Source organism: Exophiala dermatitidis (assembly GCF_000230625.1).
Source record: "Exophiala dermatitidis NIH/UT8656 unplaced genomic scaffold supercont1.3, whole genome shotgun sequence".
NCBI classification, from domain to species: Eukaryota; Fungi; Ascomycota; class Eurotiomycetes; order Chaetothyriales; family Herpotrichiellaceae; genus Exophiala; species Exophiala dermatitidis.
The window spans coordinates 2,043,675-2,062,362 of NW_008751648.1; the positions used below are offsets into that span (position 1 = coordinate 2,043,675).

The following is an 18,688-nucleotide window of genomic DNA, read 5'->3' on the forward strand; positions in this document are numbered from 1 at the left end:
GAAGAGACAGAAAAGAAGAGACAGAAAAGAAGAGACAGAAAAGAAGAGACAGAAAAAGAAGAGACAGAAAGGAAGAGACAGAAAAGAAGAGCAAGTATCAAACCCATCACGCTTGCTATTGTATTATTATTGTCATCGTCAACGTTGTCCGTCGTCTCATGCTTCAAGTCCAATAGGGAGCAGACCCAAACCCATTGTAGGTAGCAAAACATACATAGACCAAAAATCAGATTCACACACGAACCAGCTCGTCCCAGAACGAACTCTTACTCTTGTCCGACTTGCCGTCGCCAGCAACATTGAAGACACCACTGGTCCCCTCGAACGGGGTGATGATCCCCGTCAAGCTTTTTGCATCGCCGTAATATTTGAGTCTGTACATGCCAGGTTCGGTGCCAGGCTCGATTTCCCATTCTACGCTGACCTCACTGGTGCCGAGGGCTGAGCTGGTCCTTTTCCATTTATACACCAGAAACCAGTCTCTGTCGTCGCGGACTTGGACCCAAGAGCCCGACGATTCGTACTTTTCAACAGCAGCAAAAGTGCCTTCGAGGCGGAAATTGTTGCGAGGATTTGCGCCTACGAATTCTGCGCGGACGGTCGTCCCGGGAGTAAAAGGCTTGGACGGGTCAGGGGAAGACAAAGTGTTGCCGAATTTGCGCAGGAGCCCGGCATGGTCGACCACGACGGGAGTGACGAATGACCATGAACTGTTGATATTGATGGGTGGGCTGGGACCGGACGGCAGTCGACGCAGACGGGACCTCTCGTCTGCAGAGCCTAGATATGGAAGATGCTGTAAAGTGAGATTGACGTATGCCTCTAAGGTGTGTGGGCCGTACAGGGTGCTGGCGCCTTCGTACCGCTGAACACGGTATTCTTCCTCTGTGGAAATGTAATGGGCATATGTGTTGGCAGGTCCGCCGAGCACGACGGTGGGAGTCTCGATGTTGAGAACCGATCGCGCGGCATTGTCCAGAGCATTGCGCCACCGTCGGCCTGCCATGGTGGTGGCTTCTCCCGGCGCCACGATGATGATGAGCGACCCGATTCGCAGGAGCTGGATGTCGACAATGTTGGGAGACCATGCATACGGTCGGTCGGCTTCGCCCACATCCAACAGAACGGGCTTCGGACTCTGACACCGTCTTTGTTCATCTGATGGCTCGTGGATGAACTTCCGCGCCAATTTCCATACTGGGTTCTTGAGTGATGGAGAGTCATCGCTGTCGTTGGTGCCCTGCGAGAAATCGAATGCGCCGGGTCCGTCGGTCGTGCCTCCGGCAAATCCATATCCCAAGGCTGCGGAGCATGTCTTCAGTCGTCGAGATTGGTTGAATGGCGACAGGAACTCGAAAGACGAAAGATTGACGTACGTGTGGAAAGAGGATACGGTCGACGTTGGTATTCGCTCTAGGACTTTCCTACCTAGGATATCTCGGGCAGCGGCCATTTGCCGGCTTCCGATTTCGAAGCACGATGCCGTTCCTTGGTCCAGGAACCCGAATAGTGGTCCGCGTCCGTGACAGGGTTGCGTCCGACCGCCACATGTACTGTCGTTAAAAGTACATCGAAGACCAGTATCCTCACAAAAAGCCCCAAGAGTGTTGGGCGACGTGTCACCAACATTAGCTTGGGAGAAGCCGCCAACAAACTCTGGATTGATCTCTTTCATATACTCTTCCAGTAGATAAGCAGCCACACCTTTGTTGTCACCCGTGACAAGGGTATTGTTTTGATAGAGCGATGTGCCGTGGACTGGAAACCAAGATAGAGCCCCTAGCGGGTGGCCATCTGAGGCTCTCTCAAACTTCAACAAGGTCATTGTCTTGTCTACATCCGACTCATATTGCTTTCTTTCACTAGCCGGGTTCTGTAAGTACGCATAGGGGCTTCGGTTGACATTTGCGTTCATGATGGTTTGCTGACCGAGTCCCAACCGCCCTGGCACCAGACTGGCATGTGCTCTTTTTATTGCAAGGACGGAACCGTTGACGATTGCCTCGTAACTTTCCTTGTTAAATCCCTTGCTTGTGATTTGTGGAAGAAGATAGTTCAGCCACGCTCCAGGCCCACTATGGCTGTGTGTGCCCGTGATAGCAACGCTGTTCTTGTTGTACATTTCATATTCGGGCCCCAACCTCTTGAGTCCCTCGAGAATACCGTGGCGAACGGCAGTGTCCCCAGACTGAGTGTCAAGGACGAGGTAGGCAACCCTGGAGGAGTTGTCTGAGAGGCTTCCGATGATGAATGCCCGGCAGTAGATTCGTTGTCGAAGACCTGTTCCCGATTGATCTGTATCTGCATAGCCCATCAGGTTGATCTCCACTACCGGTCTGCAATCATTAGCCATGCAAGTATGAATAGAGTAGCCTTATTACCCTGTAATGTCTGCCTTCCCAACGCCCAGTAGGAAGTCGCCCTGTGTAGAGACTGCATTGTGGTCGGCTACCTGATTCACCAGGCCGGCCGCAAGTAGCCGTACCCTCCTCACTGGGCTCTCAAGAATAAAGGAGGACAAGATAAACGCAGTAACCACAAGTAGAGACAGAATGTAGCAGACAATGGTGGCGGATCTCTGTGCCATCTTCAAGGCTTGCTGGACGTCAGTGTTCTGGCTGCTTATAATGCCGTCCGCAGGAATAAGCCTGGCCTCTTTGACAGAGGAGATGGACTCAGACCGAGATCGCTCATTTCCGAAAGCCCACTTTCCAGCGTAGTCATATATCACTGAAGCGGTCGGTAAACACGCTTTCAAGTATGAGGCCTACATCTCGGTAACATGTTCGAAGGTGCCTCGACACAAAGTTGAAGTTGAAGTCCGTATGCGGAAATGCGCGCGTCATACCCTGAAGTTTCAGATTCGAGTTCGAGCCGTGAATTTGATTCCGGGGTCCAGTTTGTCGCGTTTGCCGGTTTTGCGGGTTTTGCTGACACCTGGTATCGCTGACTAAGGCACCTGCAGGAAGTAGCCAATCCTGTCGAATCAGACATCGAGAGCCTCGTTTTGTATCTGTTGGCAGGTGCGCTAAAATTGTTGTATTTGCTCTCGCTCTATCCACTTGACAGTGTATAGAGTAGTCCTATATATACTATAGAAATCGGAGAGAACACCGTATCTCGTACGGTCTATAGATCATTCTAGAGAGTGGCAAACCTCGTCGTCGACGTCGTTATCGAGCGTTATTTAGGGTCGATAGCGAGGTTTAGAAAGCGTAGCTAACGTAAGTATTCCTTAGTAGTAGAGTATCGAAGCCGACTATATATAATATACCCCCTTTAGGCTATATCCGTCGCTTTATCGTCGAGTATAGCCTATACGTTAACTAGACGGAGATATATATAGACGAATCGTTTATAATTCTATATTATTAGTACTTTCGTAAAGCCGTCTACTCTTATATTAGCGATTACGATCTATTCTATTCGTATTTTACTAGCTTATATCTTCTATCTTAACTAATACTTATATATATTAACGTATTTTAGCTTTATAGATAGTTAAAAGTTATTCTTAGTTAGTAGACGAATAGTCTATATATTATTAGCTTTAATAGTAAGCGATTAGTTAAGTTTTAGATATATCGAGTTAAAGAAGCGACTCTACTAGAGTACTTTCTTAGCTATACGAGATAGAGCGAGTAGTTCTACCTCTATACTTAAAGTTATTACTATATTCTATCGAGAGACTTTCTAGTTAATAGAGCCTTCGAATAGTATAAAGAGATAGTCGTCGGAACTCTTCCGACTAGTATTATTAATAAATACTACGTCTAAGTATACCTTAAAGGTATTAACGCTCTCGTATTTATTATTATTTTAAGGAGTTATTTTAGGAGAAGTAGAGTATTTAAGAGTAAGAGTACGTATACGCTTTAAGTAGCCTAGTACTCTATTAGCGATAGCTATATATCCTAGTAATAGATTACGTAAGTATTATAAGAGTATAGAGTAAGCCCTTACGATATCCGGTCTCGTCGTTATAGCTACGAAATTAATAGACTCTATACGCTATTAATATACGTATATCTCTTATAGAGTAGCTTAACTATTATACGGTACGAGACTTTTAGTTAAAAGAGATATTAACGGTATCTTTCTACCGTACGTATTAATATTAAACTTAGCTAATAGTTTATCGATATATAAATCCTATACGAGCTATAACTTACGTAGTCTTCGGTCTCGTACGATTCGTATACCGAGAAACTAGTTAACTTCTAGTATAATACGTAGAGTAAATCGCTCTTATAGACTCTATAGAATTATATTAACTCTCTCCTTAAACTTACGCTTATAGTATAGGATAATATCGTCTACGTAGAATAGGATAATAAGAAACTCGTTATTAAGAATATAATTAACTCCTAGTACTTAAGAAAGACCTAGTACCTTAAGAGTATTACTAAAAGTATTATACTATAATAAAGAGCTTTACTTAAGGCCGTAGAGCGTCTTAAGTAAACGAAGTATTATATCTAGTACTTTAAAACCTTCTAGGAAACGTATATAGATTTTCTTATCGATTTTACTATTAAGGAATACGTTAATAGTATTAAGTTATATAAGATCTAGGTCGTAAGCGGCTATAATAGCCATAATAGTACGAAAGGTACTAAAAGTAAGAGTAGTCGTATAGATATCTTTAAAGATAAGTTATAAGTCTTCTTATATATATATATATATCTTAAATTTACTTAAGTAGCCGTTATTATCGAATTTATATTTAAATATCTAGATAAGAGAAAGAATATTACGTCTATTTATACTTTTAGTAGAGACTAGTACGAAGATTTACTTACGTTTAAGTTTCTCGTATTTAACTCTCGCGACTTTCTCGAATTTCTTTTAAAATAGATAATTAGTAAGCTATTTCTATAATTTTAGCTTAAAAGGAAGAGTATCTCTATATACTCGTTAGTAATCTTTTTCGATAGTAAAGACGGCGGCGAAGACTAAGTAGTACGTCGATAGACCTTCGTTAATACTATTATCTTTAAGCGTAGCGATATACGTCTATTTTCTCGATTTCGAACGTTATCTTATCGTAATAATATTTCTTTTATTAAAATCTACTAAAATATTAGTATATTAAGAGGCTTAGACTATCTTACCTTAGTCTAGAGACGTCTAGCGAGGTAAGTCTTCTATAGTAGCCTCCTTAAATATATATATTTATAGTTCTTCTTTCTAAATTTCTTCTCTTCTTTCTTATTCTCTTATTAAGAGGAGATCGGTCTCCGCTAGAGACTAGCTCTTTACGATAAATAAAGAAGAAGAATTTAACGATATCGATAGAGGTTCGGCGCCGCTAAAGATATTCTCTTATTTAGGCTCGCGTCTCTTCGAGAAGCCCTCTTAAGTAGGGGCGTCCTAGCGCGCGGCTTAGGCGATAGAGTCCTCTCGGCTAGTAGCGCGGCGAGAGCCCTCGATACTTTTAATTATAGATCGCGAGCCTCGTAAGTCTACGATTACTTTTATAGTAGCTATCGACTCTATAAATATCGCTAGTTAAGAAGAAAAAGAAGAAGATTTAGGCGTAGTATTAGAAGTAAGATATATATCTATAGAATTATATATAGTTAGCGCTTTACGTAATTTAACCTCCTCGATCTCTAATTAGCTAGGAATTAATATCGTCTAAGGCTTCTAAGCTCCTAATTAGTCGGAAGTAGTTTCCGAATAATTCGGCGCTAAGTCGTTTTTAGAATTAATTAGAATTATATCTATTTTAGGTATCGACTCGTATACTTCGATATCTAGCTAAATCGACTTAATCGATAATAACTTATTATCTTTATATAGAAGTAGTAAAAATATCTTATTATCGTTAAAGATAATATCTTATACTCGTATAATCTAGCCTTTATTAGATCGCTAGATTCGAAAGATATTTATTAAATTATACTCGACGAGATATCTAATCTACGCGCGTTATTAAAGTTTATCTTTCTATAGAATATTATACTATAATACGTAGGCTTTATAGCCGTATACGTATATATACGAGATATCGGGTCGTCGCCCGTATAGTATTTCGAATAGTATTTTCTAGCTAAGCGTACGAGACGATAATTAGTTTAAAATATATTCTATAGTTTTTACTATCTTAGGCTATAGATTCTTTAATAGATTTACGTATAGACGTATTATTCGAGCTATATTAATAAGTAATCGGCCTACTCGCTTCGTATAACCGTTTTAAGCGGAAGTATATAATATACTTTATTTAGTTATTAGATCTCTATCTCATACGTTATTATCGTAGATCTTCGATAGCGATCTTTCTCCGTCTATTCTAATAAACTTAACGTTATAGCTATATCTCGTATAAATTATATTTATAAACTCTTAAACTATTTAGAATAATTAATACTTTCGTAGATATATATAAACGAAATATATTCTCGTATAGTAATCTTTAAAATAGCTAATCTATTTATCTCCGTTATAGACTATATTAAGTAGTATTAAGTTATACGAGACTCTATTAAATAGTCTCGTCGCTAATTCTTCTTATAATAAGTCTCGGAAGATAATCTAGGTTACTTTTAATAATCGATAAGGTTTATATTAAATAAAAGTAATCTTCTTAATCTTCGGAAGTCCGATTACTACGTTTAGTAGATACCGGAGCGCTTTATATTCTATATAGCCTATAACGGCGTATAGTCTATCTAGAGAGTCCTTATAGGGAGGCTTACCCTCTTAAGCTACGGTAGCGGCAGTAACGGGAGTCTATCTTATCGGCGCTAACGCCACGCCGAGAGCCGCCCGTATATAGAGTATTACGAGAGGAGTTAGCGGCCCTATATTAAAAGCTTCTCTAACTAATCCCGACGCCGCGACGTTAGGAGTAGCCTTTAGGGTTATTAAAGGAGAAGAAGAGGATAGAGAGTCGGATATATATAGTTATCGAGACGCTAAGATAGGGTCGTTAAATAGTACCTAATAACCGTCTTTTCTTCGTACGTAGTATAGATACTCATTATTTAGTATTAAGACTTCGTCTAGTATATTCTAGTTAATATTCTTATTATATAAACGAGAGAGCGATACTAGGTTTATTATAAACTCTAGAATAAGAGCGACGTCGAGTAGTATAAGTCTCTTAACTCCGTTTTTAGTAGATACGCGTAGTTTAATACTTCTAAATACTTTAATAGAATATCGATTTATCCCTATAATAAGAATATCGATTTCGGTCGCTTCTCTAGTCCTTATAAAGTTCTCTAGCTTATTATATATATATATATTAGATCTAGAGTCGAGTATCTAGTAATTCTTTAACTTATAATCGGTTACGGTAGTATATAAATACGCGATAAATACTCCGAGTATTAGTTCTCCTTACTATTATTAATTATTCTTACTCTTTCTCTTATTCTTATTAATAAGTCGTTTAATACGCTTACGTAAGACCTTATCGTTATTTAACTTAATCTATACTTTATAATTAACTTTAGGGTTTAGAGTCTAATTATTCGGTTATTTTAAAGAGTTTAGATAATAGTACTCGTTATAGAAGTATTTATATTCGTAGATATACTTAGATTTCTTCTATTACTTCTTATTTTCTTTTAATATACTAAATACTAAGTATAATACTACTTTCGCTATTAATTTCTTCGAATTATAATATACGCTTCTAACTATATTAACGAGGTCGTATAATAATATATATTCTATTTCTCTTCGGTTATAGAACTTAGTAAGTTCTAGATCTACTATACTCGAATATAGAGATTATATAGTAGTAAGGAAGTCGATTTATACTACGTCTTCTATAGCTTCTATTATATATAGAGCCTTATACTACTTATATAGAGACTTCTATTAATAGAACTATATCTCTAAGTCTTTACTTTATAGTACTTATTTTAAAGTATACTACTTACTCGCGAGGCTTTATCTCTTTATCGCGTCTAAGGGTTCTAGACGGTCTCTTAGTATCTTTAGCCGACGATAGAGCGTAGACTTATCTTTATAATATAGGCGGTTAGATAGAGATATCGTTCTATTAAATCGATTATTAAGACGTTAGATTAGAGTAGTCTATTATCGATATAGCTCTAATTAACGTTAGTAGTCTCTATCTTTCCTATCTAGCGCCTATTTCTCCTCCTATATAAGTATATTCGATTCGATATAGGGAGGTAGTTTAGGCGGCTCTAGTAATAGAATTAATTCGGGTTAGGAGAGGTCGATATACTACTATAATCCGTTAGTCTATACTTTACTTTTAAAGACTCTATATTAGTTATTCTAGTTATTAAGAGTACTTAGAATAGGAGTAGTTCTAACGAAGATAGTAGAAGAGCGAGTCGACTCCTCGTAGTATACTACTATTATTTCGATTACGGTAGAGAATAATTCTATTAATACTATTAATTAGTTCTCGTATTAGAGTATAAGTATTACGAATAAATATATTCGGTTATTAGTCGTTCGTAGAGTAGTTAGTCGTAAACCGGACTTATAACTATTAGTAGATACGCTAAAATTATTATATTTACTCTCGCTCTATCTACTTAATAGTATATAGAGTAGTCCTATATATACTATAGAAATCGGAGAGAATACCGTATCTCGTACGGTCTATAGATTATTCTAGAGAGTGGTAAACCTCGTCGTCGACGTCGTTATCGAGCGTTATTTAGGGTCGATAGCGAGGTTTAGGAAGTGCAGCTGACGTAAGTGTTCCTTGGCAGTGGGGCATCGGAGCCGACTGTGTACAACAGTATCTTATATGACGCCTTACACGGACGCAGCAATGTACCTGGTACCTACTCCTACAACAGTCCTAGCCTCGGCCCTTGCGATGGTGACAGCACGGTAGGAACACCGCAACAACTGCAAAACTCACAACTGCAGCAGCAGCAGTAGTGGTTGCACTAATCAATGACAGCGACAGCGAGGTCCTCGACCGTGGCACTTGGTCGAACCCGACACCGCCTCTTTGCGACAATATCATTAGTCGACTCGAGTATTGCACCTTCACTCTAAGACTGTCTGCTAAAGAATATTAACCTATATATCGCCTAGGGTGTTCGAGTGACACTTCTGCTTTGTACAGTCTACTTCAGCACGGTATTTTAGTCTAGCTTGCGTCATTCCAGCCTTGACGAAAACAATCCCGATACTCCACGGTACTTTTGTACCCGGTCAACAGCCACTGGAGAATAGTCCATGGGGACTCCAAATTTCGTGGCGATCAGACAATGGCTACGATGCGAAGGGTTCAAATCCACCACTATCAACCGACCCTTGATCACACGGGATATGGCTGTGAGTTTACACATGATCCGACTCTGGACCAGCAAGAGCCCAGACATGGTCCAATATCCAGGATTCTGCTGAACTACTGCCCCCGTCGCCTCGCTCCAATGTTTTCCCGGTCGCGAAAAGACCCTTAAACCGAGGAGGGCCCGCTTGAAACTGGAGCTCGATACCCGCTCGAAAGCATGTTCGCCTCTTTCTCATGAGCAGATTGGCCCAGTGTTATGGATACTCTCGAAAATGCATTTATATAGCCCGTTTGGTACACGCACGCACGGAATGGCAGTCTACTTAGAGGTTATGGTGCAATCAGGTTTGTCTTTGGTGTGATGGTAAGAATTGAATATGTATAAGGTCGGTCTCAAAACCCGTCAGAATTACCATGATCACCCCTGTGCATTATTTTCGAACCTGGGGGCTGCAAATCTCATAGATACGTTCCCGTCACAGTCCTGTTTGAAGATTCCAATCCGGAGATCAAGATGTCGGAGAAGCAGAAACGTGGCTGGAAGCCGTTCGGATGGTGGTTCAAGGCCACAGATACTCCCGACGAACGGAGGCTTCTCACAAAGCTTGATCTGTTGATTGTACCATATGCTGTATTGGCATACTGGACGATGTTTTTCGATCAAGCCAACCTAAGTAAGTCTTGAGCCCTCTGAAAACACGCACCTTCTGCAAGATCTTGCTCTGACATAGCATCTCCACCAGACAATGCATATGTGTCAGGATTGAAAGAAGACCTGGGGTTCTACGGCAATGAATTAGTCCAACTACAGACTCTTTACAATCTTGGGGCCACACTGGGCCAAATCCCTTTCGCGTACATTTTCACGAGAGTGCCCATGTCCTGGGTCATCCCATTCCTGAACGTCGCCTGGGGGATATTTACGCTTACTCAATATCGCATAACGAGCTACGCGGAGTTGGCGGCTTACCGGTTCCTGGTCGGTGTATTTGAGGTACAAATTCACCCACGGAGCCAGTGTCCTAGATTGTCATACTGACCACCGACATAGGCCGTCTATTTCCCTGCAGTTCATTACGTGCTAGGAGCTTGGTACCGAGGCACCGAGATTGGGCGTCGTGGTGGCATGTTTTACTGTGGCCTTCCCACCGGTATCTTGACTGCCAGTTTCATTCAGTCCGCGGCCTCTGCCAGCTTGGACGGACGCGCCGGCCTGGCAGGCTGGAGATGGATGTTTATCATCTGCGGTGTTCTGACCATTCCAATCGGTATCCTCGGTTATTTTGTCCTCCCTGGCACTCCGGACAAGCCCAACAGGATTGTACTGAATGACAAGGACCTCGAGGTTTCCAAGGCTCGCCTTGCCCGCGACAACCATGGAATTGATCAGACATTCAAGTGGTCCAACCTGAAAAAGGCTTACCGCAACAAAAAGATCTGGGGGTTCATCATCCTCGATGTTCTCTTTTGGCAGGCCGGTCTCATGGTCACATCTGGTGCCTTCTTGTTGTGGCTCAAGAGCCTCGATCGATACTCGGACAGCAAACTGAATGCGCTGGGTGCCATACCTTCAGCTGTTGGAATCTTTTCTGTCTTGTTGATCTGCTTTTCGTCAGACTTGTTCTTAGGTCCAGTCTGGGCTATCACGGTATCTCACACTTGGAACATCGTCGGCACCATCATCATGGTCGTCTGGGATGTCAAGGAGGGGGCACTGTGGTTTTCGTTTTGTACCGTCTACTTTGCGATTGCCATGTCAAGTGCTCTCTACGGCTGGGTCAATACCGAGCTCAGGGCTAATGCGGTTGAACGATCCATCACACTCATCACCATCAACATCATCGCTCAGTCGACTACAGCATGGACTCCCCTGCTCGTTCAGAAGACGGTCGATGCGCCACGCTTCAAGATTGGGTATTCTTTTGTCTTGGGTTGCTCAATATGCTTGATCTTGTGGTCGCATGTGCTGAACACGGTGTTCAAGCGAGACGAGTAAGTGAAAAATCTGCGCACGGATATCTCAGATATATGCTAACAAACTTCTGTCAGGCGCAAGAGGTTGGCGCGCGAAGGACTCGAACATGGTGCGGTTGAGCTCGTCAATTCAGACACAGAGCCGGAGCAAATTCAAGTGCACCAGCACGGTCCAGAAAAGATCGCGTAATGCGCCCGAATCGCCCACAATCACGGTACGGTATTGGGAAGGACTAAGTCCTGAACCACCCCCTTTTTGTTCGTCACCTGCCGAGTACCCATCGTTATAGAATGTATAGAAGCTGGGGGAGGCCCAACCACGTCTAGCACAGCCCTTCGTCACCGGGGATAGATTGCTGGGTCTTTCGCTGCCTGGAGGGAGCTATATTTCAATATGAAGGAATGGAGTCGTGGGATAGAAAACAGAGGGCAAGTTTGTTAGATAGAACACTAGTCCTTGTTGAAAGAAGCCGATGATCGAGTCACTGTAGGAAACTTGAACACCTGTAACGTGTTACGAACTCTGGAGCACTGCAAACCGGCGAGAATTTCGCCTTCCCTGTAGCCGACTTGAACTGAGGGATGAGATCAATCTCTAGACTAGTCAGTAGAAGCTGCAAGAGTTTCCCGGACTTGCTCACTCGGTTCAAATTCTTTTCAAAGGCTCTTCCTCACCGTGACTAATTTTCAGGATCTCGGAGTCGATGAGAACCGACCGGGTCCACGCTCGCAGCCTCGTCGGCTTTAACTTCATTGGAGAACATGACCTGCCATATCCACAATAAACGCCGAGAACCTTGACTCAACGTATTCCTGCCAGTGGAGTACGGCGTTGTATGTACCTATTGTATATTGAACCGAACTCCCTCCTGTTACTAGAATGAATAGTCTGCTGGGACTCGGACTCGTAACGAGAATCTCTAGCTCTGCCACACATTGGGATGTCTATGCCATCGACGACGCGGATACGCCGAACAAGGACCCGAACCATTCATTCATGCGTGCCTTGTCATACGCGCAAGGTCAAATGCGACCGAGGCCATCCTTGCCGCAATTGCAGCGCTCGCCGACGGGAACACGAGTGCCGATATGTAACAACAACGAATTCCTTCTCGGCTTCTGCTTTTTCAGCCTTGAATGTGGTGGACTCTTCGCCCAAAACGAGTAACCTTAAGAGGAGCCAACAAATCCAAATTCGGTCATCGCCACGAAAGAATCTCGTCGTCCAAGGGACAGCGGATTCCCTCCATCAGGTACCCGGAGGACGTCATGATAGCCCCTCCGCTTCAGTGCCAGCCAGCGCACCAGATGCAGGAGGGGGTGGTGAAGGTGGTGGTCGTGAGGCCAGCGGCAAAGCTCCCAGGCAGCTGATGTTTGCGCGACACAACAAAGGGAAAGTCAGATTCAAGGGCCCGACGCACTGGTCCTTGTTGGCGGCTGAGTTATGTACGGATCCCTCAAAAAGAAGCACTGCTCTCCTCCCAATCAGGCTGACTGCAGTGGTGGACGAAAGCATGCTGACCAGACCATGACTATATGATCACATCACTGCAGTTTGAAGAACTGGCACCTTTCATGTTCGGCAAAGACAACGACAAACACCCAGGGTTCGAGTTCGACCAGCTAAGCCAAAAGTTACGAGCATTGAAACGCTTCTACCCTATCCGCGCAAACCGGAACTATCCATTTCGCAGTCTGTCGACGACAGAGTTGTGGACCAAAGAACACGTCCGTTCTATCGTGCCGCACCGTGACGTCGCTGACAGATATATCCAAAACTATCTCGACACGTTCGAAAATACACATCGAATGCTACACGTTCCAAGTCTGCGGGAAGAAATCAATCTCTTCTGGCGAATGCCCACGGCCTTAGGATATGAATGGCTCTCGCAGTTCCTGATGATGCTCGCTCTCGGATGTCCGCGTAGCCAAAGGCTGGCGCATCCCCAAGTGGTGAATTTGTTTCTCGAGGGCGCCGAGGCGTGTCTGATGCAAACGCAGTTCCTGGCCAAGCCGACGTTGACATCAATACGAGTCATGGTCATGATGACTCTGGCAAAACAGATCGACATGGTCGCCTTTGACGACTCGGGTGGCGTGTGGGCGTATTTGGGCCTAGTTGTCCGTCTGGCCATGTCGATGGGCTTGCATCGCCACTCGCGATGGTTTGTGTCTATGTCGCCCTTTGAGGCCGAGATGCGCAAACGCGTTTGGGTGACGCTGGTGTTTATAGACTTGCAGAATTCCCTCGAGGCCGGTCAGTCGCCTCTCCTGCATCCGGATGATTATGAGACTCTTTGTCCAACTGGATTTCAAGATGAAGACATGCCGGCGCCGCTGGAGGATGAAAATACTCCGCGCCCGGAAAGTGAAGCCCGTGTACACCATGGCATTGTGGCCGACGAATCTACTTTCCAAACATTCTTGGACAGTTCCTTGCAATCCATCTTGCGCATCATTCGTCTCGTACACCACCACCATCACCAGTCTCTGAACGAGCCTGACGATACAATATACGCTCGTGTCGTTGACGCCGATGTCCAAATCCAAGAAATGCGTCAAACTGCAAGCCGTCTGTACCCAAGCCACTGGCACACTGGCACCCTCACCCGCGTCGCTGCATGCAATGATGACGACGATGATGACAACCACAACCAGTTTTCCGGGGAAAACAAGAATGGAAAGACATTTCTCAGCACAGATTTGCAAGGTATATTGCTCGAAATATATTTCTGTCGCCTCCGCCTTGCGCTGCACCAACCGTATTTCATGGCCATGGCTGGGTCCGACTCCCTAGCCCAGGGATCTGAAGCAAGTGCAACGCCAACGAAGCGGTATCGCTATCCCGACTCGTGCAGGAGCGTGCTCGAGTCGGCCTTGTCCATCTTGGTCCTCCAAAGAACACTGTACGACGAGACCCAAACCCAGACCCAGACTGCTGTCACTGATTCGGCCCCCGACCCTGATGGGCCGATTTCGATTGAGTGGTTTGCCGAGTTATTCAAGGGCGACTTTTTCGTGGCGGCTCTCTTTGTCGCCATTGGTATTCGTCGCGGCAGCTTTGGTGTGGACCTGAATCAACACCACCACCAACACAGTCCTGACAGTCACCACGGACCACCTGCTGCTGTTGCTGCTGCTGCTTCTATCGCGGCCGACGAAATCAACATCGCTTCACGCACCCTCGACGCCTGCTGGCACATCTGGGCCTCCAAGGTCGGCATCTCCGTGCACCACTTTAAAGCGCATCTGGTGCTGGGAATCGTTATTGCTGCAACCAAGGCCAAGTTGAGTAGCTGCAGAGCAGAAGAGGAAATCAATGTTCAACGGGCCGCGGTGGAGACGACTATAGCGACGGTGGAGAAGGCCATGTCACGCTCACCATGCTCACACTCACACTCATGTAACAATGCAGTTGGCTCGCAGCAAACTACTCGACAATCTCACGGAATGGATTTGGATTTGGATTCGGGTTCGAACAATTTGAACTACTACTATCTGGCCGCCAGTGGCGGAGAACAGGTCAATGGGTTTGTACAGCCTCATTCTCAGCCTCAGCATGAACCGAATGCTGCGACCGCAGTAACGACGGACACGGAAACGGAACTAATGACCAGCACCAGCACTGCCTGTGCCACACACTTTGTGGGCGGACTCGGAAAGGACAGTATAGGACAGTCTTCATATCTGGTAAGTATGACTATGACTCGAGATGATGGGAGGAAACGCTCCGCTCCCCGAAGCGGGAATGATGAAATTCGAATCTTGAGCTAATCTAACTTAACTGTTGCTAATTAGATGCCTGGCGACTTCGACATGAGTGGGCCTGGACCTTGGCCGTTCTTATCGGGATCGTTTGTTGATGATTGTTTGTTCGAGCAATTCGGCATATGATCAAAACGTGACGTTGGCAGAAGGGAATTTGAGTGTGTGCTCGAAGTCCAAAACTTGAGTTTTGGAGTGGCTGTTAAACAATTCCTGAAAGCCAGCAAAGAGGTAGAGGTATCCGCCAACCAATCGAGACAAGTAATTTGGACTACTTTTCTGCCATCCAGTCCCTTGTTGGCTGTCAGTGTCACTTGTCTTGCCTGGTCTCGGCTCGGCTCACACTCGCCATCCGTGGCTTTTCGCAATAAGAGACCTTGCACAGAAAGTCAATGCCGTCCCGGCCATCAACACACTGCCACCGAAGATGATGGCTTCATCGTATCCACCAAAATGCGCGATCATGGCACCGGTGATTGGCGTGCCGGTAAGGCCTGCAATGCCATACAAGCCGAGCGCCATGCCCACATAGCTTCCAATCTCTGTCGGGTGGGTGCAGACTTCAGCAATGGTGGTTGGGAACAGCGCCACAACAAATCCTGAGAACATGCCGTACAGGACGGCGAAAACATAGATGGCCGCCGTGGAGACCACACGAAGCCAGCAGAAGACGAGGATCCCACAGACACAGTTTCCCATGACCAGGAGATTGAAGCGGCCAAATCTGGGTGCGGCGATTCCAGACAAAATCCGGCCGATAAGTGAGCCCGAGTTGAGGACTGCAAGTGTGTAGATGGACAGATCCATGTCGAGGCCCTTTGCCTCCGAGTATGCTGGTAAGAAGAAAAACGGCGTGAAGAGGCCCCACCAGACAAGGAACATTCCCGCGACCTGGATCGAATATACCGGATGCTTGAAAGCATGCAGGAGAAAATATTTGCCTTTCCTTGGTGGCATTCGGGGCACGACGGTGGCACACGCCGTCAGGCACAAGCCGAGGACCAGAAACCCGACGATGCGGACGGCCCACCCGAAACCCAGCGACGTGTGGTAAATGAGTCGGTTGAGCATCACGGGAAATATGATACCGCCCAGGCTTGACCCGGATGAGGCAATTCCCATGGCTAGCGCTCGTCGTTTGTGGAAGTACTGTCCGATCACTGCGATGGCCGGTGCGTATGCCAGCCCATTGGCAAGTCCACCAAGCAGACCTTGCGCAAGGATGAAATGCCAGTATTTCGTGCAGACACTGGTGAGCATGACCGCGGCGACGTAGATGATGGAAAAGGGCCATATGATAACCTGTTGCGCCAAGTTAGAAAGCGGTATTGCCTCGTTGGGGGAAGATGACTTGACCGTCAGCACGTACTCTTGGACCCCAAAGATCAGTAATCGGACCTGCAATGATACCTGCTGCGAATTGAAGAAAGACCTGCAGTGACCCAATCCACGAGATGGCCGAAGGTGTGTATTCATGAAGCAGCTCCTTTTGATAATATGTCTCGTACACGCTACAGCACATTTCAGCATCAGCACAGCTGTCATTTTGAAGACAGAAGGTGGGAAGTCGGTTCGGCCAACGATTATTGACGAACTTACCCAAAAGCATTAAGATATCCGAACGTGAAGAACATGACACAGAAGCAGCCTAGCACAACCAGCCATGCTCTGGCTCCTCCTTCTGGATAGGTTGTAGCAGAGGCCACGGGCTGGGAGCCTTCAATTTTTATTTCTTCCTCCGCATCTGTCATGGTGCTCACTGCTGTTTGAATGTAAGAGGAGATTCGACGGCTTCTTCAAGGGTCAAGGGGGACGATGGCTTTTGACAAGACATTTGTCCTTCGCCTTCCCACGTACTTACTTATATGCTGGCGCTACTTACCGTAGCCTCAACGTCGACTAGGGGCATGTCTTGTGAAGCTTTACCTGGGAAGGAGTTTCGGCGGTAATAGCGGACCTGGAGCCTCGATCGAACAACTCGGTGTTTATTATGGGCACGCCTCCCTGGACCCGCCGCTATTGCTGTTTTTCTCTTTCCTTGCCTTCGTCAAGCCTCCTGCCAGCAACATGCTGCCGTACTGGCGTGGATGACCTGTGGCCATGGCTGAGCCGGCCTAGGCTATCTCCCAAAAATGAGAGGAGAGTGTCTGACCCATATTCCGCTCCCTTATCAGTAGGGGTTCGAGTGCCATACCATGACCGTGGCTGGATAGCATACGTGCTGAGACCCTTTGCCACAACATGTGGGCATTCTCTGCAAGTAAGTTCATTAGATTTAATGCAATGATGGCATCTTCGGCAATCTCGGCCATGAGGCACGTTCAATTGCGCTGGAATGTGCCACGGAAACCTATTCCAAGGCTTGGAGATATGCTTGCTGATTGGTCACAATCACCGAACAGTTTCGGCGATAACAGAATCCAGCCCAAACGTAGAGTTCCATGGGCCGAGTCAGTGGGACTTGTTCTTCGTTGAATCGCGGTAATGCCGCAGCATGGCTCTCCCTCCCGCGACATGGACTCTGCAACATTGTATCAGCGGGAAAAAGGGAGTGAATTGAGAGTGGCGAAGGTGGAATTTCATCGAGCATTCGGACTACGGTACCAGACCGAGCGAGAGGTCTATGAGAGCTTCATCAAGTCTCCGATATGAAACCCCGGCGGATCCTCTTCTACTCACTCACTGTAACAAGCTATTGGTTGTATCGAACCCTGCCACATCCGACAGGCGTTTTATGTTAGATCTTTGCGAAGCATTTGGCTGATTCTTGTCCCTGTGCAATATCATTAGGATTTTGCGCGAACGCAGCTCCTTAGTTACCATCAACATGGATTGTGTTGTAGTACTTGCTGTAGCCTAGCCTGGCCTCCCAAGGGCCCGGACCAGATGTGCAACGATCGTTGAGGTCACAGGTCCTGTCGAGATGGATGACCACCAGTGTAGACACGAAGAGTCGTTCTCCAGACTATCTCTGTAAAGCTTTTTTGGGTTCCTTACTACCTTTGCCATTGATAGCTGGGACACCCGGTCCAATTTGTGGACGGCAGTAGGGCCGTGGGTCTCCTCACACTTGAGGCTCTCACTTAAGCATCGTGGTGACTCGCAGGCGTCGCAGAGAAGATAGGACCAGGGCTGCCAAAGTATGACCCTGAATCTGTGAGTAGCTTACATCTGTGAGCTTTCACCTTGAAGGGTATATCCTTCCCGCAGGGCGGACCACTGTGCACTGCGACATCGAACGATGTTTTCTTCGGTGGGCAGGAGTCGCCACGCAGACTGGAAAGGGAAGAAGTCATCAACAGCCCGAGGCCAAGGTGAAGGGCATTACGATAACATCGTCAAGAGTGACGGCAACGGCTAGAGGAGTGTCGAGAAGACCGGGGATGGTTCAGAACAGCCTGAGGATCACGACCGTCCGAATTGAGGCTGCAGTGGTAAATCTTGGCGGGAAAAGCGTTGTGAAAACTGCTCGCTGTTGGTAGGAGCAGAGAAGAGTGCATAGGTATTGGTTCATAGAGTACAGAGTGGGTTGTCTAGGTCTAAGAGAGGGAGTGTTCTAACAGATACAGATAAGTCTTGCCAACAACGCCAAGGCGCTAGGCCGCAAAGGCGCAACATCGCAGCTCACGTGCGAGTCACCCTGACCGCGCCGCTTTTATAGACACTGACCTCTTACCTGACCTTATACTCACCCTCTTACTC

At 45.8% G+C, this 18,688-nt stretch overlaps 4 protein-coding genes across 5 annotated transcripts; 2 read left to right on the top strand and 2 right to left on the bottom strand.

The window, feature by feature from the left end:
- Positions 1 to 78: 78 nt before the first annotated feature.
- Positions 79 to 2,868, bottom strand: HMPREF1120_03725 (N-acylsphingosine amidohydrolase). The gene is made up of 2 exons (XM_009157806.1): positions 2,382 to 2,868; positions 79 to 2,336 (listed from the first exon to the last, which is right to left on the bottom strand). Exons 1-2 carry the CDS (start codon positions 2,585 to 2,587, stop codon positions 233 to 235), a joined length of 2,310 nt encoding a protein of 769 aa, XP_009156054.1. The 5' UTR covers positions 2,588 to 2,868; the 3' UTR covers positions 79 to 232.
- Positions 2,869 to 8,789: 5,921 nt separating this feature from the next.
- HMPREF1120_03726 (MFS transporter, ACS family, allantoate permease) lies at positions 8,790 to 11,759 on the top strand. The gene is made up of 4 exons (XM_009157807.1): positions 8,790 to 9,921; positions 9,991 to 10,241; positions 10,299 to 11,239; positions 11,297 to 11,759. The coding sequence occupies exons 1-4, from the start codon at positions 9,762 to 9,764 to the stop codon at positions 11,409 to 11,411; spliced, it is 1,467 nt and encodes a 488-aa protein (XP_009156055.1). The 5' UTR covers positions 8,790 to 9,761; the 3' UTR covers positions 11,412 to 11,759.
- Positions 11,760 to 12,048: 289 nt separating this feature from the next.
- Positions 12,049 to 17,808, top strand: HMPREF1120_03727. 2 transcript variants are annotated; one of them, XM_009157809.1, is made up of 4 exons: positions 12,049 to 12,667; positions 12,776 to 14,911; positions 15,020 to 17,246; positions 17,389 to 17,808. In XM_009157809.1, the coding sequence occupies exons 2-3, from the start codon at positions 12,797 to 12,799 to the stop codon at positions 15,113 to 15,115; spliced, it is 2,211 nt and encodes a 736-aa protein (XP_009156057.1). In that variant the 5' UTR covers positions 12,049 to 12,667; positions 12,776 to 12,796; the 3' UTR covers positions 15,116 to 17,246; positions 17,389 to 17,808. The 2 variants fall into 2 exon arrangements, with proteins under 2 accessions (XP_009156057.1, XP_009156056.1); XM_009157808.1 differs by having other exon boundaries at positions 12,049 to 14,911.
- HMPREF1120_03728 (MFS transporter, MCP family, solute carrier family 16 (monocarboxylic acid transporters), member 10) lies at positions 14,877 to 18,508 on the bottom strand. The gene is made up of 3 exons (XM_009157810.1): positions 16,586 to 18,508; positions 16,356 to 16,497; positions 14,877 to 16,288 (listed from the first exon to the last, which is right to left on the bottom strand). Exons 1-3 carry the CDS (start codon positions 16,735 to 16,737, stop codon positions 15,326 to 15,328), a joined length of 1,257 nt encoding a protein of 418 aa, XP_009156058.1. The 5' UTR covers positions 16,738 to 18,508; the 3' UTR covers positions 14,877 to 15,325.
- Between the last annotated feature and the right edge of the window lie 180 nt (positions 18,509 to 18,688).

What these genes read in the sequence shown, in the direction of transcription:
- HMPREF1120_03727 (XM_009157808.1), top strand. Translation starts at nt 12,758, where the DNA reads ATGATCACATCACTGCAGTTTGAAGAACTGGCACCTTTCATGTTCGGC. An exon ending in TAGGACAGTCTTCATATCTG is followed by an intron (nt 14,912 to 15,019) that starts GTAAGTATGACT and finishes GTTGCTAATTAG; the next exon opens with ATGCCTGGCGACTTCGACAT.
- HMPREF1120_03726 (XM_009157807.1), top strand. Translation starts at nt 9,762, where the DNA reads ATGTCGGAGAAGCAGAAACGTGGCTGGAAGCCGTTCGGATGGTGGTTC. An exon ending in TTTCGATCAAGCCAACCTAA is followed by an intron (nt 9,922 to 9,990) that starts GTAAGTCTTGAG and finishes CATCTCCACCAG; the next exon opens with ACAATGCATATGTGTCAGGA. An exon ending in ACGGTGTTCAAGCGAGACGA is followed by an intron (nt 11,240 to 11,296) that starts GTAAGTGAAAAA and finishes AACTTCTGTCAG; the next exon opens with GCGCAAGAGGTTGGCGCGCG.
- HMPREF1120_03725 (XM_009157806.1), bottom strand. Translation starts at nt 2,587, where the DNA reads ATGGCACAGAGATCCGCCACCATTGTCTGCTACATTCTGTCTCTACTT. An exon ending in GGGAAGGCAGACATTACAGG is followed by an intron (nt 2,337 to 2,381) that starts GTAATAAGGCTA and finishes TAATGATTGCAG; the next exon opens with ACCGGTAGTGGAGATCAACC.
- HMPREF1120_03728 (XM_009157810.1), bottom strand. Translation starts at nt 16,737, where the DNA reads ATGACAGATGCGGAGGAAGAAATAAAAATTGAAGGCTCCCAGCCCGTG. An exon ending in GGATATCTTAATGCTTTTGG is followed by an intron (nt 16,498 to 16,585) that starts GTAAGTTCGTCA and finishes AATGTGCTGTAG; the next exon opens with CGTGTACGAGACATATTATC. An exon ending in CTGATCTTTGGGGTCCAAGA is followed by an intron (nt 16,289 to 16,355) that starts GTACGTGCTGAC and finishes TTGGCGCAACAG; the next exon opens with GTTATCATATGGCCCTTTTC.